Source organism: Cherax quadricarinatus, chromosome 26 (assembly GCF_038502225.1).
Source record: "Cherax quadricarinatus isolate ZL_2023a chromosome 26, ASM3850222v1, whole genome shotgun sequence".
In the NCBI taxonomy this organism is placed as follows: domain Eukaryota; kingdom Metazoa; phylum Arthropoda; class Malacostraca; order Decapoda; family Parastacidae; genus Cherax; species Cherax quadricarinatus.
In genome coordinates this window covers 18,431,178-18,454,970 of record NC_091317.1, presented here as the reverse complement: position 1 = coordinate 18,454,970, position 23,793 = coordinate 18,431,178, and the positions used below count along the sequence as shown (strand labels likewise).

The 23,793-nt window shown below is 37.3% G+C and overlaps 1 protein-coding gene and 1 long non-coding RNA gene across 7 annotated transcripts in view; one reads left to right on the top strand and one right to left on the bottom strand.

Moving 5' to 3' along the window:
• Positions 1–23,793, top strand: part of LOC128691561 (small G protein signaling modulator 2) — a 652,393-nt gene that overhangs the window by 417,014 nt on the left and 211,586 nt on the right. For 4 of the 6 annotated variants that reach the window (XM_070088836.1, XM_070088838.1, XM_070088841.1 and 1 more), the window contains one exon: positions 15,989–16,021. The exons of the other annotated variants lie outside the window; for them this stretch is intronic. In XM_070088836.1, coding sequence (XP_069944937.1) covers positions 15,989–16,021 — 33 coding nt within the window. The remainder of the gene's footprint in view (positions 1–15,988; positions 16,022–23,793) is intronic. 6 annotated transcript variants of the gene reach the window in all.
• Positions 1–23,793, bottom strand: part of LOC138853233 (uncharacterized) — a 169,115-nt gene that overhangs the window by 62,670 nt on the left and 82,652 nt on the right. The gene's annotated exons all lie outside the window — the stretch shown is intronic.

The following is a 23,793-nucleotide window of genomic DNA, read 5'->3' as shown; positions in this document are numbered from 1 at the left end:
ATTCACTCCTATCTAACACGCTCATGCACGCTTGCTGGAAGTCCAAGCCCCTCACTCACAAAACCTCCTTTACCCCCTCTTTCCAACCCTTTCGAGGACGACCCCTACCCCTCTTTCCTTCCCCTATCGATTTATATGCTTTCCATGTCATTCTACTTTGATCCATTCTCTCTAAACGACCAAACCACCTCAACAACCCCTCTTCTGCCCTCTGACTAATGCTTTTATTAACTCCACACCTTCTCCTAATTTCCACACTCCGAATTTTCTGCATATTATTTACACCACACATTGCCCTTAGACAGGACATCTCCACTGCCTCCAACCGTCTCCTCGCTGCTGCATTTACCACCCAAGCTTCACATCCATATAAGAGTGTTGGTACTACTATACTTTCATACATTCCCTTCTTTGCCTCCATAGATAACGTTTTTTGACTCCACATATACCTCAATGCACCACTCACCTTTTTTCCCTCATCAATTCTATGATTAACCTCATCCTTCATAAATCCATCCGCCGACACGTCAACTCCCAAGTATCTGAAAACATTCACTTCTTCCATACTCCTCCTCCCCAATTTGATATCCAATTTTTCTTTATCTAAATCATTTGATACCCTCATCACCTTACTCTTTTCTATGTTCACTTTCAACTTTCTACCTTTACACACATTCTCAAACTCATCCACTAACCTTTGCAATTTTTCTTTAGAATCTCCCGTAAGCACAGTATCATCAGCAAAAAGTAACTGTGTCAATTCCCATTTTGAATTTGATTCCCCATAATTTAATCCCACCCCTCTCCCGAACACCCTAGCATTTACTTCTTTTACAACCCCATCTATAAATATATTAAACAACCATGGTGACATTACACATCCCTGTCTAAGACCTACTTTTACCGGGAAGTATTCTCCCTCTCTTCTACACACCCTAACCTGAGCCTCACTATCCTCATAAAAGCTCTTTACAGCATTTAGTAACTTACCACCTATTCCATATACTTGCAACATCTGCCACATTGCTCCTCTATCCACTCTATCATATGCCTTTTCTAAATCCATAAATGCAATAAAAACTTCCCTACCTTTATCTAAATACTGTTCACATATATGCTTCAATGTAAACACTTGATCTACACATCCCCTACCCACTCTGAAACCTCCTTGTTCGTCCGCAATTCTACATTCTGTCTTACCTCTAATTCTTTCAATTATAACCCTACCGTATACTTTTCCTGGTATACTCAGTAAACTTATTCCTCTATAATTTTTACAATCTCTTTTGTCCCCTTTCCCTTTATATAAAGGGACTATACATGCTCTCTGCCAATCCCTAGGTACCTTCCCCTCTTTCATACATTTATTAAACAAAAGTACCAACCACTCCAACACTATATCCCCCCCTGCTTTTAACATTTCTGTCATGATCCCATCAGTTCCAGCTGCTTTACCCCTTTTCATTCTTCGTAATGCCTCACGTACCTCCACCACACTTACAGTCTGCTCTTCTTCACTCCTAAAAGATGGTATACCTCCCTGGCCAGTGCATGAAATTACCGCCTCCCTTTCTTCCTTAACATTTAAAAGTTCCTCAAAATATTCTTGCCATCTACCTAATACCTCCCTCTCCCCATCTACTAACTCCCCTACTCTGTTTTTAACTGACAAATCCATACTTTCCCTAGGCTTTCTTAACTTGTTTAACTCACTCCAAATTTTTTTCTTATTTTCATTAAAATTTCTTGACAGTGCCTCTCCCACTCTTTCATCTGCTCTCCTTTTGCACTCTCTCACCACTCTCTTCACCTTTCTTTTACTCTCCATATACTCTGCTCTTCTTATAACACTTCTGCTTTGTAAAAACCTCTCGTAAGCTACCTTTTTCTCTTTTATCACACCCTTTACTTCATCATTCCACCAATCACTCCTCTTTCCTCCTGCCCCCACCCTCCTATAACCACAAACTTCTGCCCCACATTCTAATACTGCATTTTTAAAACTATTCCAACCCTCTTCAACCCCCCCACTACTCATCTTTGCACTAGCCCACCTTTCTGCCAATAGTCGCTTATATCTCGCCCGAACTTCCTCCTCCCTTAGTTTATACACTTTCACCTCCCTCTTACTTGTTGTTGCCACCTTCCTCTTTTCCCATCTACCTCTTACTCTAACTGTAGCTACAACTAAATAATGATCCGATATATCAGTTGCCCCTCTATAAACATGTACATCCTGGAGCCTACCCATCAAACTTTTATCCACCAATACATAATCTAACAAACTACTTTCATTACGTGCTACATCATACCTTGTATATTTATTTATCCTCTTTTTCATAAAATATGTATTACTTATTACCAAATTTCTTTCTACACATAGCTCAATTAAAGGCTCCCCATTTACATTTACCCCTGGCACCCCAAAATTACCTACTACTCCCTCCATAACATTTTTACCCACTTTAGCATTGAAATCCCCAACCACCATTACTCTCACACTTGATTCAAAACTCCCCACGCATTCACTCAACATTTCCCAGAATCTCTCTCTCTCCTCTACACTTCTCTCTTCTCCAGGTGCATACACACTTACTATAACCCACTTTTCACATCCAATCTTTATTTTACTCCACATACTCCTTGAATTTATACATTTGTAGTCCCTCTTTTCCTGCCATAGCTTATCCTTCAACATTATTGCTACTCCTTCTTTAGCTCTAACTCTATTTGAAACCCCTGACCTAATCCCATTTATTCCTCTCCATTGAAACTCTCCCACCCCCTTCAGCTTTGTTTCACTTAAAGCCAGGACATCCAGTTTCTTCTCATTCATAACATCCACAATCATCTCTTTCTTATCATTTGCACAACATCCACGCACATTCAGACTTCCCACTTTGACAATTTTCTTCTTATTCTTTTTAGTAATCTTTACAGGAAAAGGGGTTACTAGCCCATTGTTCCCGGCATTTTAGTTGACTTTTACAACACGCATGGCTTACGGAGGAAAGATTCTTATTCCACTTCCCCATGGATATAAAAGGAAAAGTAATAAGACCAAGAACTATTAAGATAAAATCAAAGAAAACTCAGATGAGTGTGTATAAATAAACGTGTACATGTATGTGTAGTGTGACCTAAGTGTAAGTAGAAGTAGCAAGACGTACCTGTAATCTTGCATATTTATGAGACAGACAAAAGACACCAGCAGTGATAATCTATGTAGACAAAATAGCTTTTTTGTTTCAGTTTTATGGTCCAGTACAGGTGTATATCATAGCCCTGTGCTATACTTCATTTTCCCTAATACGTATAAGCCCCAAGACAGGGATAGGAGAATGGTACTTGTATCCCATATCCTCTTCATACTTTCGTCGAACTGCTCGGTATTATGCCAAATATTATTTATTCCGGAGTATTTAACATGTTTTTATGTTATTTATATTGTTTATTATGTCATATTAGTTATTTATATTGTTTATTATGTCATATTAGATCACTTGTGATAGGCAAATATGCTGTAATATTGATATTAGCATAATAATAAAGCATATTCCCCTGCATCACAAGACTGATCTCATGGCAACCGACAGTGTCTTCAAAGCCACCTTATCTTTAATGGACTGTGTACTGTGTAGGTGCTTTACACAACGAGAAGCATTTCTTTTATTCGTTGGAACCATGGCTAGTGCTAAAAGTAAGCAGGTTATAACAATAAATGGAGAAAAAGAAATTGGAGTGACTTATGCAGCAAGTAGCACCACCAAACAGTACCAGCAGGTTGGTGTGGCGACTCTGAAAATTTGAAATTATGCTAGCCAAAATTAATGCTGAATAGCTGATGGAACCGGATGTCTGATTGTCGGATTTGTGATGGTGGACCCATACATACTGTACTACTGTATTATGAATATGATTGTGATAGTATGTTCCATAAACTTTTATAATGATTCATTCATTAGTGTATAGTCTAAGCTACTGTGAAGCAATTGCATTGATTACACTAGGCTACCATAAAGCAGTCATATTGCTGCTGCTTGGTTATTAGTGCATGAATTCTTATACCTGTAAATAATTACGAATTTCTTTTTCACATTTTCTTTTAATTTTTGATGTTTAGTGTTAGTAATACAAATAACATCTACAGTGTTTTGGATCATGTAAGACAATATTGATGTAGGTACTGACAGACAGATGATTCATCTTGTAAACACATGATGTAAACTTATGGTATCAATAAATACAGTACAGTACTGTAAATGCATTTTCTCTTCCTTATGATTTTCTTAATAACATTTTCTTTTCTATAGCTTACTTTATTGTAAGAACACAGTATTTAATACATTTCTTTTTTAACATGGCCATTTCCCACTGAGGCAGGGTGACCCCATGAAAAGTAAGAAACACTTTCACCATCATTCAACACTTACCATCATTCACACATAATCACTGTCTTTACACAGGCACCCAGATATGACAGTTTGGATGTCACTCCAAGCAGCCAATATCTCAAACCCCTCCTTTAAAGTGCAGGCATTATACTTCCCACCTCCAGGACTCAAGTCCATCTAACCAGTTTCCCTGAATCCCTTCATGGAATATTATCTTGCTCACACTTCAGCAGCTTGTCAGGTCCCAAAAACAATTTGTCTCTACTCCTATCTAACACATTCACAAATGCCTGCTGCTTGTCCAAGCCTCTTGCACACAAAAAATGTGTTAATTGAATGTTTATGGCAACAGTAGGCTGTTAGTTAAGTTTCTGGGGGGTCAAAAGTTACATGTAGATTTTTGACTGTGTAGGGGGTCGGTGCCCCTAACCCCCGCATTGTTCAAGGGTTGACTGTGTATGCATTTTTTCTCATTACTAAAGTACTTTGGTTCTACAATAAAATGTGAATTCAAGATATTTTGAATTTTTTTTTTTTTTTTTTTTTTTTCAAAAAAATTATTTGAGATGGGGTGTGTGGGTTGGGAGGAATTTGGTCTGGGGGTGTACAAGCTAATAAAGATAGACAACCCTGCTCTGGAGGCCCAAGTGCTGGAACTCAACCTAGACAAATAGAGAGTATGAGATTAACTACTCTATAAGACCAGGATGGATATAAGCCCCAGAACAGGCAAGGATTGAACCCATTTCTTGTAGATGAGAGCAATTGTTTTCAGTTTCATAAAATACAAGCCACTGGTTTTCATGATACAGAATATCAGTATTCTCTCTTTACCTAAATGTCATGTAGCAGCAAAAAGAACTGCAGACAAATCCAACCTGGCTCATGAAATCATAATAACGTAATTGCAAATAAACCATTAAATGGGTAGGGATTGAACCCATGGCAAGTGAGCCCTAAAACTCCAGGCCAGTGCATAAGCTACTTAGTCAGCTGGCTACAAAGAGATTGAATCTTATTGTAGCCAGCTGACTCAGTGGCTTACACACTGGCCTGGAGTTTTAGGACTCACCTGCCATGGGTTCAATCCCTGCCCATTTAATGGTTTGTTTGCAATCATGTTATGATTTCATTAACCAGGTTGGATTTGCCTGTAGTTCTTTTTGCTGCTACATGACATTTAGGTAAGGAGACAATACTGATATTCCGTATCATGAAAACCAGCAGATTGTTTTTTATGAAACTGAAACAGTTGCTCTCATTTGCAAGAAATGGTGTTATAACTTAGTATTTTTTTAAAATTTATAAATAAAAGCTTGAATACCTTATTATTCTAAAATTGTTGTGGGCATAAGATAAAAATTGATATCTACTAAATAGCAGAAGGGAATTACACATAAAAATAATATAATGTACACTTAAGGCAGTGTTACAGGAGTTCTACAATGACAAATCACCTAAAGCTAATAACAGACCAACAAAAAACTGCAATGTGAATGATCACACAATCCACAGCTAGACCCATCCCCCCCCCCACCACACACACAGACACTTTTCAAAAGCTTAAACCTACTCACTATACAAAACATTCACTCATACTACTGTGCCACCTACATTTTACAGAACAGTCAATTCTAATATAAATCTCGACCTGAAGTGCTTTCTTGACAGTTGCAATAGGACCCATAGACACAATACTAGGCAAAACTCCTTATCTTCTTAACCTATCCCAGCCCATCATAAATATGTAAAAATTATATGTGCATTTGCTCAATATCATGAACTTAGTTAAAACATTATAATCAGTATATACTTATTCTCAATATCTGTAATCCTCTCAAATGTTAATCATTCCATTGTGTCCACCTTTGGTTAATAATCAAAACAGTAATTCTTCTCTGCCAAACTTATTAAAGCCTTATAGCATGAACTAATAGAATAGTCAATTTTCTTGTATTCATTGTAACTCGCCTAATGACCATATGTACAATTACTGTGCTGTTATTGCTGTATTAATCTTAAGTTAATTTTAAGTTTGCCCCAAATGCTCTGCATGTTAAGGGGCTTTTGGCATGTAAACCCAATTGTTATACTCCTTTGTACAAACATGTATCATGCTAAAGTAAAATTATTATTTTTATTATTATTATTATTATTATTATTATTATTATTAATAGCGTTATTATTATTAAGGCCCTGCTTATACAGCAGGTTAGGTTCCGGGCTATAGCTGTAAAAACAAAAGTTGCTGTAAAGTGAATCATAGCCTTTTTTCACTTTGAAATGCATATAAAAGCCTCTATACCTGGAGAGGGTTTCAGGAGCCAACACCCATGCGGTCCGGTGTGAGACCAGGCCTCGTGATAGATCAGGGTCTGATCAACCAGGCTGTTACTGCTGGCTGCATGCACACTGATGTATGAACCACAGCCTGGCTGATCAGGCACTAACTTTAGGTGCCTGTCCAGTGCCTTCTTGAAGACAGCCTGTGATCAATTGGTAATCCCTCTTTTGTATGCTAGGAGGCAGTTGAACAGTCTTGGGCCTCTGACACTTGCTGTGTTGTCTCTCAGTGTGCTTGTGGTGCCCATGCTTTTCATTGGGGGAATGATGCATCTCCTGCTGAGTCTTTTGCTTTCATAGAGAGTGATTTTCATGTGCAAGTTATCATACACAGCATACTTTTGTTTTTAACACACCAGTTGTATCCCACTGAGGCAGGGTGATCTAAAAAAAAAAACTAAAGTCCTTCTTTTTAAATTTAGTAATATATGCAGGAGAAGGGATTACTAGCCCCTTGCTCCGGGTATTTGTCTCCTTTTATGATACGCATGACTTACGGAGGAAGAATTCTTTTCCACTTCCCCCAAGCGGATACAGTATACACATTACTTAAAATATTTTCATTCTTAGCTTATAGTGAGTGGTGAATATATTTATTGTAGGAAGTCTGAATAAATGAAGAATGGGTATAATTGAAAGCTGCTGCATTATTGAAACGCAGTAAAGCGAAGCACTGTAAATTGGGGCCTGCCTCTACATTCATTTTAATTTTACACCTTTATATTTCAACTTCTTAGTGAGTATGATTTACCTAATTTTGAAAATAAAATTGGCCCGTATGCACATACAAAGCCCAATAAAAAATTAAAACATTTCTTTAATGTAATATATAGCAACATTTCAAGTTTGAAGCCAATGTAAAGAGTCATTCTCAGGTTATTGCTCAGAAACTAATGTTCTGAGTTATTAAATAATATTGGCAGTTGGTATCGACCCAGCCCAGAACCAATCCAAACTTTTTGATAAATATAATATACAACTGTTAGAATGTAAGACCTATCACATGAGGGATTCTGAAATGGCATGAAAGCTAATATTTCAGTTTCACTAATAAAATTGACAAATTGAAAGTTTGAAGCCATTCAAGACATTCTTCAGTTATTGAGTAGTAGTAAGTACTCTCTCCTTTCAGTATGATATAAAGTGAAAAAATTATGTCCATACATCTTAAAACTAAAATTATAATTTTTGTGGGTTCAGTGCATTGGAATATTAAGTTTGAAGCCATTTAAAAGTTTTTAATGAGATTGGCACCTCTGCAGCCCAACAATAACAACAACATTAATGATAATAATAATAATAATAATAGTGGTACCAACACACTTATATGGGTGTGAAGCATGGGTTGTAAATGCTGCAGCAAGGAGGAGGCTGGAGTCAGTGGAGATGTGTCTAAGGGCAATGTGTGGTGTAAATATTATGCAGAGAATTCATAGTATGGAAATTTTGAGGAGGTGTGGAGTTACTAAATCTGTTAGTCAGGGGGCTGAAGAGGGGTTGTTAAGGTGGTTTGGTCATTTAGGAAGAATGGAACAAAGTAAAATGACTTGGAAAGCATATAAATCTGTAAGTAGAAGGAAGACGAGTAGGGGTCATCCTAGGAAAGGCTGGAGGGAGGGGATAAAGGAGGTTTTGGGCAAGGGGCCTGGACTTCCAGCAAGTGTGCGTGAGTATGTTAGATAGGAATGAATGGAGACGAATGGTTTTTGGGATCTGACAAGTTGTTGGAATGTGAACAGGGTAATACTTTGTGAAGGGATTCAAGGAAACCTGTTAGCTGGACTTGAGGCATGGAAGTGGGAAGTACAATGCTTGCACTTTAACCCCTTCAGGGTCCAAGGCCCAAATCTGAAGTGGTGCCCCAGTGTCCAAGAATTTTCCAAAAAAAAATTTGTAATTTTTTCTTATGAAATGATAGAGAATCTTTTTGTGAAGGTAATAAAACAAAAAGTATGAAATTTGATGGAAAATTGACGAAATTATGCTCTCGCGAATTTTGATGTGTCAACGATATTTACGAATCGGCAATTTTGCCGACTTTGACTCCCATTTTAGGCCAATTACATTATTCCAGCCAACCAAATTCTTAGGTATTTCACTAGTATTACTTCTATTCTATCGATTGAGCACAAGAAATCAGCAAGTCAACTGTTTCAACTACAAATTAAAGCGATCGGAAATTGTTAATTTGGCCAATTTAACACAAAGTTCAAAATATTCCAATTTCAAAATAGGGTCCAAAATAAACAATGTAGGTATTCCTGGAACTAAACTAACATTTCCTCTGTTCATTAGTTACGTTTTGAGGCTTTACAAATAAATTCCATTTTGATTTTTTATTCACATAATGAATTTTTATTCACACCAAAAAATAGAAGATTTACTGTTATGCAATACTGTAATAATTGTATAAATATCATAACCATATTTGTGAATGCATATTAGACCCACCAGCTGGCATGTATTAAGACGTGTGAGGTCGTTTGTTTACTCTTGAATATCGGCAAAAATTTAACATTTCTGCTACTTTGAGCTCAGTTTCAAGCCATTTCCAGTGCTAAAACCAATCAAAATCATCTCTATTTCTGTAATATGTCTTCCATTCTATCAATTGAGACCAAGAAATTCGCAAATACAACTATAAAAAACATACGAAAAAACACTGCAAAGTCGCTGTTTTAATCGAAAAATCATGATTTCAGTTTTTTTTCTCATTATACACAGTGTGCTGCAGGATCTGTTTTATGTGGTGCACACATACCACATAGATGTATTCTCTCATATCTAGGCCCAAATGTACCACTCACAGTTTACCAGAGTGAGCTGAGCTCATGACGTAGATCTACGGTTTGGACCCTGAACGTAAAGCCGTAGATCTAAGGGATGGACCCTGAAAGGGTTAAAGGACAGGTTTGGGATATTGGCTGTTTGGAGTGACATCTAAACTGTCATATTTGAGCGCTTCTGCAGAGACAGTGATTGTGTATGAATGATGGTGAAAGTGTTGAATGATGAAAGTTTATTCTTTTTGGGTTGCCTTGCCTTGGTGGGAAATGGGTGACATATTAAAATAATTATAACAATAAAATAATAATTATGCTATTATTATTATTTCTACAAGTATATGATACAAGATATACAGACCTAGCTTACATCATTGGCAACAATCTAAACCTAATAAACTGATATAACTGAAAATTTATGCTGATCAGAAGAGGCATTTTCAAGCTACAGCATGGAAACCTTAGCAGAAAAGGATAAACAAAATAAAAAAAATTAAAATTCACTCTGTGGGAACCTGTAAAATGCTCATTCTGCCAATCACTTTTGACACTGACAACACAAGACTCCTTTGTCCTGTTCTCACAAGTATCCCTATGGATACACTTTATAAAGGATTAACTGACCTGGAAATTCCAGTCTCCATGCACGAACTAGAACAGACTTGCATTGTGGAGTCTATGCTAGCTAGAAATCCTCTAATTCTACCTAGGGTGAACTAGATTTCTAATGACTCCTCCCTCTTCAAGATGCCACATGAACAGAAGAAATGGTTCCTGTAAGCAGTTAAATTGTGTTAGTGCCTCAGCATACACCTTGAGGATCCCTGAATTCATTGGGGCTCCCCTAACTAATATTTATGTACACAAAAAAGTTACAGTGGACCCTCTCTTTTCGTCGATCTCCATTATCGCCGATTTCTATTTTCGTCAAGTTTTTTCATCAAAATATTGGTTCCATTTTCGTTGATGGTACGGAACCTGTCCAGTGCCCAGAGTGCACATAAAGCCACCTCCAACATGCATTCTGAGGCAGTGTCCCATTGTTTCTTGACGAGTGAACATATTCTGCAAGGTCATACAAAACATTTCGTAATAACCCATTGTTTTTGGCACTTGTTTATTGTGAGTGACTGCTAAATAAGCCACCATGGGCCCAAAGAAAGCTCCTAGTGCCAGTCCTTTGGTAAAGAAAGTAAGGAACACAGTAGAATTAAAGAAAAAGATTGTAGAAAAATACGAAAGTGGTGGTGGTAGAGGGTGGTAGTGATGGTGGTAGTGGGTGATTGTGATAGTGGTAAAGGGTGGTAGTGGTTGTGATGGTGGTAGAGGGTGGTTGTGATGGTGGTAGAGTGGTAGTGATGGTGGTAGAGGGTGGTAGTGGTTGTGAGGGTGGTTGCTATGGTGGTAGAGGGTGGTTGCGATGGTTGTAGAGGGTGGTAGTGATGTTGGTAGTGGGTGGTAGTGATTTGTGCAATGTGGAGTAGGGTACAAACATTTGTGGAGGAATGACAATGCCATGCTCCATTTTAGGGAAATTTTAAAGAGATGCCAGAAACGGAGCTCTCTGGACCAATTTTTTGTACGACAGGGGCCCAGTCACTCTCAGGCTCGTCCTAGTGGCATTAAAAAACAAAGAAGGGAAGTGACTCTGGATAAGGACTTGGTACCCAGAGTCCTTTTGGAGGGGGATTCCCCTTCCAAAGAATAATCCCTCTTCTCTCTCCCCTCCTCCCTGTCTTCCATCCACCAACAACAGTCTTCAATAAAGGTAAATGTCATGTTGAATGTTCATTCTTTTGTGCATGTAAATCTATCTTTAAGATAAAAAACATTTTTTTTTGTTAATACTTCTTGGTGTCTGGAACGGATTAATTGGATTTACATTATTTCTTATAGGGAAAATGGTTTCAGTTTTCGTCAATTTCCTTTTCTTCCGATCTCTCTGGAACGGATTAAACATGAAAACCGAGGGTCCACTATCCTAGCTTTTGGCCTAATATTCAAAGAATAATTACTCGGCAATCTTGGTTGTAATTACCTCATATTTGGGCTTTTGCCTGCACATAACCCATAGCCAAATTACCCTGTTTTTCCTAAAATACCATTGGCTGACTAATACTAAGCAGAAAACAAGAGTAATACTCATGATAGGAGCCTGGGAAGAGACCAGATATCCACAATACATTGGGAAGCCTCTTCCTCTTATTCTCTTTGGTGGCCAGGCGGAATATTTTGTAGACAGCATGGGTTACTGACCTTGGAGCTCCTTTTGAGTTATCCCAACCACTGTTGATGCTAGAAGAAAGTTCCTGGGTCTTGTGAAACCCCATCTCACCTTGCTCAGAAATGCCAGCTTTCACAGTAAACAATCTCATTTCCTAATACATATAACAAAATATTAATATCTAAGGCTACATTATTAACCGTTTGACTGTTTCGGTCGTATATATATGTCTTATGAGCCACTGTTTTTGATGTATATATACTCAAATTCTAGTGGCTTCAAATCAAGCAGGAGAAAGCTGGTAGGCCCACATGTGAGAGAATAGGTCTGTGTGGTCAGTGTGCACCATATAAAAAAAATCCTGCAGCACGCAGTGCATAATGATAAAAAAAAAACTGACCTTTTTTTACTTAAAACTCCAACTTTTTGGTCTATTTTCATATAGTATTTATGGTTGTATTCTCGTTTTCTTGGTCTCATTTGATAGAATTGAAAACATATTATAGAAATAGAGATGATTTTGATTAGTTTTACTATGAAAAGAACCTTGAAATGGAGCTCAAAGTAGGGGAAATATTTGATTTTTGCCGATGTTCAGAAGTAAACAAATGATGTCATTTTCCAATAAATGTCCAAGTAGCCATTCTAATATGCAGTCATGAATGGGTTGATATTATTTATACAATTATTACAATATTGCAGTAGTCTGCATAACAGTAAATCTATTTTTTGTTTGAAAAAAAATTCAAAAAGAAAGCAAGAGTAATATCAGAGGGGCCTGGAGACATGACTGATGAACAAAGAAAATGTTATTTTAGAGCCAGGAATGTCTGCATTGTTCATTCTGGACCCTATTTTGAAATTGTCATATATTTTAATTTTCGTGAAATTGGCCAAATTGCAAATTTCTGACCACGTTATTGGGTAGTTGAAATCGGTAAATGGGCGGTTTCTTCTACTCAATCGATAGGAAAAATGGAGTTCTAAAGAAATAGTTATGAGTTTTGTCGACTAGAATAATAGAATTAGCTGAAAATAGGGCTCAAAGTGGGCAAAATCACCGATTCATAAATATTGCTGAGGTCGCTAAGTTCGCTAGAGCATAATTCCGTCAGATTTTGTTCTTTTGGTGTCGTTACAATCAAATTCAAATTCAAAGTTTATTCTCTATAAGGATTACAATGCTGAGTTTACAGAATTTGGTTATTGTGTGATTTACATGTAGTAAAATAATAATTACAGAGTGTACCACTAGAACACCTAGCATGGCTAGGCATTTCGGGCAGACTTAAATTAAATCTTAAGTTTAAAATATTACAAAATTATGAGGTAAGTCGGTATTATGGCTAAGTGACTAAATACTAGTGTGTGAGTTTAGCAATGTGAATGTTTTTGTTTTGGCACTATACATAGTTTCAGTATTGGAGTATCACAGGCCAACTTATGACTAGTTAAGATTCATTATTTTGAGATTGAGATTGATATTTCTGTTTATGGTCAAATGGGTGAGTGAGTGAGTGTAAGTGTTAACCACCAGGTGGTATTCGTGTAATTAGTTGACAGGGTGTATCAGGGAGATAAGATGTTTTCTGATGGTAGTTTTGAAGGTGATGAATGTGTCTGCAGTTTTAGAATTTTCAGGTAGGGTGTTCCAGATTTTAGGGCCATTGACATACATTGAATTTTTGTAAAGGTTTAGTCGGACACGGGGAATGTCATAGAGAAGCTTGTGTCTGGTGTTGTGCCTGTGGGTTCTGTCACAACTATCAAGAAAGCATTTTAGGTCAAGGTTAATATTGGAATTTAAGGTCCTGTAGATGTAGATTGCACAGTAGTAAGTGTGGATGTACTGAACAGGGAGTAAGTTTAGATCTATGAAGCGTGGGGGAGGTGTGTTGCCAGGGATGGGATTTAGTGATTATTCTTACTGCAGCTTTTTGTTGGGTTATTATTGGCTTTAGGTGTGTTGCTACAGTTGAACCCCAAGCACAGATAGCATAGGTGAGGTATGGATATATAAGTGAATGGTATAGTGTGAGAAGGGCAGTTTGCGGCACATAGTATCGTATCTCGGAGAGGATCCCAACCGTTTTGGATACTTTTTTGTTATGTGTTGGATATGGGTGCTGAAGTTCAGGTTGTTGTCGAGGTATAGGCCTAGGAATTTGCCCTCATTATGCCTGGCAATTAGAGTGTTGTCGATCTTAATGTTAATTTGCGCATCTTCTGCTCTGCTACCAAACATAATGTAGTAGGTTTTGTCAGTGTTAAGCGTAAGTTTATTGGCTGTCATCCAAGTCGATATTTTGATCAGCTCCTCATTAACAATGGTGTTGAGGGTGGCAAGATTAGGGTGAGAGATGATATAAGTCGTGTTGTCAGCAAAGAGAATGGGGTTCAAGTGTTGAGATACGTTTGGAAGATCATTGATGTATATGAGGAAGAGCAGGGGACCAAGGACACTTCCCTGCGGAACTCCAGTATCAAGTGGCTGTGTTGTTGATGCTGCGTCTTTAATGGTGACATACTGATACCTATTAGTAAGGTAAGATTTGAAATATGCAAGCGCATGGCCTCTTATACCATAATGGTCAAGTTTGTGGAGTAGGATGCCATGGTCTACTGTGTCAAAAGCTTTTCTTAGGTCAATAAAAATTCCTAGTGGATATTCCTTATTTTCCAATGCTGTGTAAAGCAGATCTAGCATTTTTATGGTTGCATCGTTAGTGCTTTTATTTTTCCTGAATCCAAATTGGCAGGGGTTGAGTATGTTTTGTGTCGTTATAAATGAATATAGTCTCCTGTGCACAAGTTTCTCAAAGATTTTAGATAGCAATGGTAAGTTTGATATTGGCCTATAGTTGTTTAAATCTGTAGGGTCACCACCTTTATGTATTGGTGTAACCCTTGCCGTCTTGAGTAATTTCGGGAAGGTGCTAGTTTCTAGTGACTTGTTAAAAAGTAATGAGATAGCATGCGAGAGGACATGGGCTGCTCTCTTGTACAATAATGGTGGGACATGAGACAGATTCCCTGAGTTATTTTTAAGTGACTTTATAACCTCGGTGACTTACGTGGGCTCAGTTGGTGCAAGATAGAAGGAATTTGGGAAATTCCCATCTAGGTAGTCCCCGGCATGGGCATTGGTACGTGGGATTTTATTGGCGAGATTAGAACCTATGGTTGAGAAGAAGTCGTTTATCTTGTTAGCTGTGTCAGTGGGATGCAGTGGTGTTTCATTAGGTTTAGTTAGGACAATATTCTTGTTTTTTTTCAGTTTGTGGGTCCCTAGAATCTGGGAGAGTGTTTTCCAGGTCTTTTTATATCTCCTCTTGTGTCAGTGAATCTACTGGAGTAGTATAGTTGTTTGGGAAAAGATTCTCTATCATTTCATAAGGAAAAATAATTTTTTTTTTTTTTTTCAGAAATTTTGTGACACCAGGAGACACCTCAAGATTTGGGGTTGCGACAGTCAAGGGGTTAATTCTAATATTATTTACAACAATTCAACTCTACCTAAATTACCTTAAGGCCTAAATCTATCAAATAATATTCTAATCTTAAAGTTAGCTAATACAGCTGTTAGGTGTAATGGTGTGTGCACTCACTGTAGTCTCCCTGCAACCATGACACTAAAATATTTACATATGAATCCAGCAGTGGAATTTTTTAGTACAAATAAATTTTCCGATACTCATTAATTATTTATAGGTATCAATATCAATATCTTTGGTTTCTCCACGGGAAAGTGGAACAGAATTCTTCCTCCATAAGCTCTGTGTGTCATAAGAGGTGAGCGACTAAAATGCTGGGAGTAAGGGCTAGTAACCCCTTCTCCTGTTTAAATTACTAAGTTTAAAAAAAAACTTGCATTTTTCCTTGTAGGTGAGTCACCCTGCCTTGGTGAGATATGGCTGGTTTGTTGAAAAATAGAAATCAATATCTGGGCCTTTTCAGGGTATTATCTACAGATGGGTCTTTTGAGAGTGTTGAGTTAGTACTTCTGGACTTTATATTAATGTATTAATAACCAACTGTTGGGCCTGAAGGGAGTTGAGCTGCAGTCATTAAACCTTTCTGTTGTATTGAGATACAGGGGGGCAATGACTGAATTGCATCTAATTTTATTATTGCTTTATTATATTGTCTATCTTGAATTATCCAGCTTTCTCTGACACTTTTCCTTGTATACCTTCTTTTTTACAGATATCCTTAAATCTAACAATGTGAACTGTTCTTTGCAGACCTTTCTATATGGATTTGTGCTTTCAAAAAAGGTCAGAATGGTAGATTGGTCCCTTTAGTGGCACAATTTTAGTTTTCCTGTTAGTCATGCACCAAGAGTATTTTTTTTTAGCATTTGTTAGTGAGCTCCTCCAGATCATCTTTTTTGTAGCTGAACATAGTAATCCCAAATTCTGGTTTTTGTAGAGGTAGTCATCCTTTAGTTGGCTTCAATTTATAAAATTTTGAATACAGTACAATATATAGAGTTGCATCAAAATTTCTTTGATTTCCTAAAATCTTTTTAATGACAAATTCTTAATATTTCACTTAAGTAGAGACAATTTATAAGCATTATTAACTTGGAAAAGTTAAGTGATCAATTTTAGAAAGCTTTGTCAATCTATTATATGATATAACTGAATAGGATTTGCAGCTAATGTTTTGAAAAGTGCTCCAGAAGTGGGAGTATTCAGTAAAATGCAAGGATGAAAAGTGTCATGCATTTGTACTATAGTACTTTAATAGAGAAAATTTATATATAGAACTTATTGAAAATTTGTATTAGAACAATGCAAATATTTGTTTTTAATTTAATCACATTTTGCCAGTAATTAAAATAGATGAGTGAATAGAAATAACACCCATTTAAGGGAACATAATTAAAAACTATACAAAATCTGGATGTGTTGCTGGCATTGCTGACTAAGATGTGAAGAAACACCTAGCACAAGCACAAGTGTTTTTCTTGTGTAGTGATTTTCTTGTATGAAATTTACCAGTAGCAGTAAGCATACTGCTGCTGGTTTAAGAAGAACTTTCGTTTTTCTTTTTAGGTCACCCTCCCTTGGTGGGATATGGCCATATTGTTGAAAAGGAAAGAACAACTCTGATATACCGTGATCATTATCAGCTGAGAACATAATTAAATCAATGATTATAGTGTTGTGGCAACACTGGCAAACTTTTCTGCCTTTGTGTTGAGCAAACTTACAGCATTTTGTTTCAGAGATTTGATGTACTGCTGTAATGGATGAATGAAACTTTGATATTAACACTTATTAATAATAATACCATATCCCATTAGAAGAGCACATGTCTATGTACTGTATCATACTGATAAAGATAACAGTTTATTAAGTAAAATACATTCAGTCTAATTAATATTGAATACCCATATCCAGTTATTTTTTATGCCTGATTATCTCTGGAGGAGCTGGCATCATGGTAAATTTTCTTCAGGCATTTTAGAATCCTTCAAATGCTGAAAGAGTTTTTAAAGAACACTTGAAATATATGCCAAAGAATTCTATGTATTGTATTTATTTAGTTATATAAGTTAAGCAGTTGCCATATACACTTAGCACCAAGAATTTCTGAAATGAATGAGGCAAGTCAAAGCAAGCTTTGGTAAAAAAGTATAAAGGTAGAAGCACTAAGAACTAAACTTGATATACAGTACATAAGAAGGTTGTCAGAGAATACAGGTATTCATAGCATTGCCGTGTGAGTGTAAAGAGAACCTTCAGAAAGTGAATGAATATCCACTGCACTTTCCCCATATGCTACAACTATACTAGCACAACTATACTAGCACAACTATACTATCACCATTTTTACAGCAAGAATGTTGTCTTCAAATTCTCTCTTAAAATTTAGGTTTTTAAATAAAATTTTAATACTGTAATTTTTTTTATTAATATACAGTTTTTCTATAGATTAAAAACTGTTTAAAATATAATAAGTAAATAAATATTCTGACAGTACATACACGAGATGTGAAATTTTTTGGTTTGCATTTTTTGTGCAGTCAGAGGAGCAGAAGTTAGTGGGTAACAATTTAATTAATTAGTAAAGATAGTTTGATTCAAAGCTTCCTAGTGAACAGTAACCTCCCTCCCCTTCCCCTTCCCCAGTAATATTTGATAGCATCCTGCTGACTTTACCTTACTTGTTCTCCAACCTGCCTTAAATATACCATATTTAAATATAACAGGGAAAGATTTAATATACTTTAGTATATATAATAAATTTAAACTTTATATAATAATTAGAAATTTACCATTTAACCTGTATGTGGAGAGTGAATAAAGAATGTAGGTTGCATGCTGGTTACCTTGAGTGAGTCTTGCTGAGTTACAGGCTTGAGGAATAACACAAATATTACTTAGCCATATTATATTTGCACTGCACAACTTAAGCAAACAGCTGTGGTGCTTACCATGTCAAAACATTCAGTTGATGATTTTGTACCTGTGTTAACAGACTGAATATAGTGATATGTTCTTATGTACATATATGCAAAATAACCACAGTAAAAAATAGTGAAATTCCAAGTACTTTTGAGATTTCTCACTTTATCAAAGAACAGAAAAATAGTAGGACAGTAAAAGACTTGAGAAGTTGAAAGATGTCCTCACATATGACCCTTCTCATGGAGCATGAGAATGTTTTGGAGTTTTTAGTTGGGTCACATGTCAAATAAAATTTTAAGAGTGCCATGTCAGGCAAAGGGAAATTTTGTCTAGTTTATAATCCTCAAATTCTGTTCATAATAATGGAATCTGATTTATACAACCCTAAACTTATACGGTGGTACCTCGAGTTACGAACTTAATTCATTCCAGAAGGCTGTTCGAGTGCCGATACCAAACGAATTTGTCCCCATAAGAAATAATGTAAATTAGATTAATCCATTTCAGACCCCCAAAAATACACTTACAAAAGCATTTACAAAAATACGCTTACATAATTGTTTGAGTTGGGAGCTGTTCGAAACTCGAGGTACCACTGTATTCATATTACAGTCAACACTACTTTTAATGAAGCTTGATCTGTATGACGCTAGTGGGGTCATTGTAATAATAATAATATGAAGCTTGATTTGATAATATTTCACTCAACCATGAACATGCTTTATACAACCTTTTCTGCCTTTTGAAAATCAACTGGGAGGTTAAAATCTCTCACATGAATAAACAAAGCATTAGATTCTTAGTTCAAGACTTTCTCCAGTTTTTTTTGCCTCAAATAACTATTGCATTTTTAGCAGAGAGTTCATATTCAATTTTTTTTTTTTTACTGTAAGTTTTTAAGTATAACTTAGGTATATCAAGAAAGTTTTCATGATAATGTAGAACCAACATGTTCTTGGTTGAACATTATAATGGTATAAAATACCGACAGGTTGTCAGGTAAGACACATATGCAACAGTTAGGTATCTTTATTTTGAAACGTTTCGCCTACACAGTAGGCTTCTTCAGTCGAGTACAGAAAAGTTGATAGAAGCAGAAGAGACTTGAAGACGATGTAATCAGTCCATCACCCTTAAAGTTTTGAGGTGGTCAGTCCCTCAGTCTGGAGAAGAGCATTGTTCCGAAGTCTGAAACATATTGTTTCAGACTTCGGAACAATGCTCTTCTCCAGACTGAGGGACTGACCACCTCAAAACTTTAAGGGTGATGGACTGATTACATCATCTTCAAGTCTCTTCTGCTTCTATCAACTTTTCTGTACTCGACTGAAGAAGCCTACTGTGTAGGCGAAACGTTTCAAAATAAAGATACCTAACTGTTGCATATGTGTCTTACCTGACATGTTCTTGGTTGAATATGGTTCTTTGTCCATTTTTCTGGATTGCAAAATGTACTTCTGGCAATTTTAAAAGTTTGTCAATTAAATATTTTGGATATTTTAGATTATATTTGCAATTTCATCAGTCTGACTATAATTGGTAGTTTGCAAAATTCTTGGGTATTAAAGTAAATTATTATAACTATATTAAATATCACATAGTACTGTTGTACAGTAGTCACGAATTATGATAGTAAACATAGGAAAGTCAAAGTAAAGTACAATAAGGCATTGGGGGTAATTTGTTGTCTGCTGGTAACTTAATTTGAAGGTACCCGGGTAGACGCCACAGTCTACCCTGTATGTCTGAACTTCATACCAGACCAAGGAGACCGTCTTTCTTACGCCGCTACTCAGAGATCCTACTATCGTGAGTGCTTGTGTTGGTGGTTGTGGATTTGCTCTGGTAAAGGTGGTGGTCATATTTGAGAATTAGGATGCCATTCATGGTACTAATGGAGTGTTGATGATTGTTTGATACTGTATTTCTGGGGTGCTAGTGTGGCTTTGGGAATTGGTTATTGGTAACTATGGCTTGGTGTATGTGATGATAGCTATATGATGACTAGGGCAATAATGGGCATAAAGAGATGTAATGCAAAGTAAACTATTACTTTAAACTACAAGTACTTTTTTGCTCAGAAATGCACTTCACTAAATACTTGCTCTGCATTATGTATCTTTATGATACCCAAAGTTTTTACTTAGCACCATATGCAGAGCATTGATTCAGTATCTTTTGCTTTTCACTACTGTTTTGTTTTGACCTATATCTGCTTGTGGGCTACCATCACTCTGGCTTCACTATTCTTTTGTTTTTACCTATGTCTGCTTGTGGGCTACCATGACTATTGGCTTCACTATTCTTTTGTTTTGAATTGTATCTACTTGTGGGCTACCATCTCTACTGGCTTCACTATTCTTTTGTTTTGGCCTATATCTACTTGTGGGCTACCATCTCTACTGGCTTCACTATTCTTGTTTTTACCTATATGTCTGCTTGTGGGATACCATCACTACTGGCTTCACTATTCTTTTGTTTTTACCTATATCTACTTGTGGGCTACCATCTCTACTGGCTTCAGAATAGATTTTGCTTTTTACCATGTTATTTCCATTTTCCTTTTATTCTTCACTCCTAGATTTTGTTCCCTATTCTAATTTGCTAACAGATTCACTCTGCTGTGTCTTACTTTACTAGCACATTTACTCTCTTCCCATCACATGTTTTATTGTCGCTATTTCATTTGGTAAGTCAGTTTTTGCAAGGTTGGGTCTGGCCAGAAACTGGATGGGTGACTGCCTGGACACAGCCTTACAGCCTTGCCCTCAGCTGATGGGACCTCAGTAAGGTATAGGCTTCCTTTCTCAGAGTATTTCATATTATAACAGACTGTGTCCACCCATCCCCTGTCACATTAACTCTTGGCTGTGTTCCCTCACATCAGCTCTTGGCTGTGTTCCCTCACATCAGCTCTTGGCTGTGTTCCCTCACATCAGCTCTTGGCTGTGTTCCCTCACATCAGCTTTTGGCTGTGTTCCCTCACATCAGCTCTTGGTTGTGTTCCCTCGCATCAGCTCTTGGTTGTGTTCCCTCACATCAACTCTTGGTTGTGTTCCCTCACATCAACTCTTGGTTGTGTTCCCTCACATCAACTCTTGGTTGTGTTCCCTCACATCAACTCTTGGTTGTGTTCCCTCACATCAACTCTTGGTTGTGTTCCCTCACATCAACTCTTGGTTGTGTTCCCTCACATCAACTCTGGTTGTGTTCCCTCACATCTCACATCAACTGTGCTCCCTTCACATTAATTGCCTCTTCATGTCAACTCTTTGCATTGTGCTTCATCCTTCACTCAGAGTTCATTTCACTTAATAATAATAATAGTAATAATATCTTTATTTCTACAAGTACATGTACAAGGTATACAGGCCTAGCTGTATCATTGACATACTGTATAGAAAGCTGCATGTTATGCAGATCATTTCGGGCAAATTAGGTCAGTTTTGTCCCAGGATGCAATCCACGCCAGTCGACTAACACCCAGGTGCCCATTTTATACTGAAGGGTGAACATGGACAGCAGGTGTCTTATGGAAACATGTCCTAATGTTTTCCAGCCATACTGGAGATTCAAACTCTGGACCTCAGTGTGTGAGCTGAATGCACTAGCGATTGAGCTACAGGATATATTTCATCCAGTCATTGTGTTCCTTCACTTGCAACAATATATTTTGCCTTTTTGTTTCCTTTAAACTCCAGTAGTTCCCTTCCCTATAATATTTATCACTTTTACCTCCACTATTTTATTATATTCATAGATTTATATATTATCACAGTGTCATCAGCAAAGAGCAGCTGTGACAACTCCCACTTTGTGTGTGATTCTTTATCTTTTAACTCCACGCCTCTTGCCAAGACCCTCGCATTTACTTCTCTTACAACCCCATCTATAAATATATTAAACAACCACGGTGACATCACACATCCTTGTCTAAGGCCTACTTTTACTGGGAAAAAATTTCCCTCTTTCCTACATACTCTAACTTGAGCCTCACTATCCTCGTAAAAACTCTTCACTGCTTTCAGTAACCTACCTCCTACACCATACACTTGCAACATCTGCCACATTGCCCCCCTATCCACCCTGTCATACGCCTTTTCCAAATCCATAAATGCCACAAAGACCTCTTTAGCCTTATCTAAATACTGTTCACTTATATGTTTCACTGTAAACACCTGGTCCACACACCCCCTACCTTTCCTAAAGCCTCCTTGTTCATCTGCTATCCTATTCTCCGTCTTACTCTTAATTCTTTCAATTATAACTCTACCATACACTTTACCAGGTACACTCAACAGACTTATCCCCCTATAATTTTTGCACTCTCTTTTATCCCCTTTGCCTTTATACAAAGGAACTATGCATGCTCTCTGCCAATCCCTAGGTACCTTACCCTCTTCCATACATTTATTAAATAATTGCACCAACCACTCCAAAACTATATCCCCACCTGCTTTTAACATTTCTATCTTTATCCCATCAATCCCGGCTGCCTTACCCCCTTTCATTTTACCTACTGCCTCACGAACTTCCCCCACACTCACAACTGGCTCTTCCTCACTCCTACAAGATGTTATTCCTCCTTGCCCTATACACGAAATCACAGCTTCCCTATCTTCATCAACATTTAACAATTCCTCAAAATATTCCTTCCATCTTCCCAATACCTCTAACTCTCCATTTAATAACTCTCCTCTCCTATTTTTAACTGACAAATCCATTTGTTCTCTAGGCTTTCTTAACTTGTTAATCTCACTCCAAAACTTTTTCTTCTATTATTTTACTGTTCAGCTCTTACATGGTGTGGTAACCCAAACTAAGTGTGGGTACAAGATGCCTATGCACTGCTCAAAACATCAGTGCATGTAGGTTGATATGTATGCATTGCTCAAGATGTCAATGAATGTATACTGGTTGATACATATGCATTGCTCAAGACATCAGTGCATGAAGGTTGATACGTACTCACTGCTCAAGATGTTAGTGCATACAGGTGTATATGTATGTACTAAAGACAACAGTGCATACAGGTGTATATGTATGTACTACTCAAGACAACACTGCATACAGGTGTATATGTATGTACTACTCAAGACAACACTGCATACAGGTGTATGTGTCTGTACTACTCAAGACATCAGTGCATACAGGTGTATATGTATGTACTACTCCAGCCAACAGTGCATACAGGTGCACTACTCAAGACATGTGCATACAGGTGCACTACTCAGGACATCAGTGTGTACAGGTTGACACGTTTGCACTGCTCAAGACATCATTGCCTGCATCTCTTGCAGGGTATTTCCAAATCTTTTTTAAGGTGTCTTTTAGTTTTACATGGTCAGGATGAGCTCTCAGGTTGTTAATTAACTTGGTGGTTGCAAGCCTGAAGTATATCAGGAGGGGGTTTCGGAGGTCAACGCCCTTGCGGCCTGGTCTGAGACCAGGCTTTGTGGTAGATTAGGGTCTGATCAACCAGGCTGTTACTGCTGGCTGCACACAAACTGACATACAAACCACAGCCCGGCTGATCAGGTACTGACTTTAGGTGCCTGTCCAGTACCTTCTTGAAGACAACTAGGGGTCTGTTGGTAATCCCCCTTATGTATGCTGGGAGGCAGTTGAAC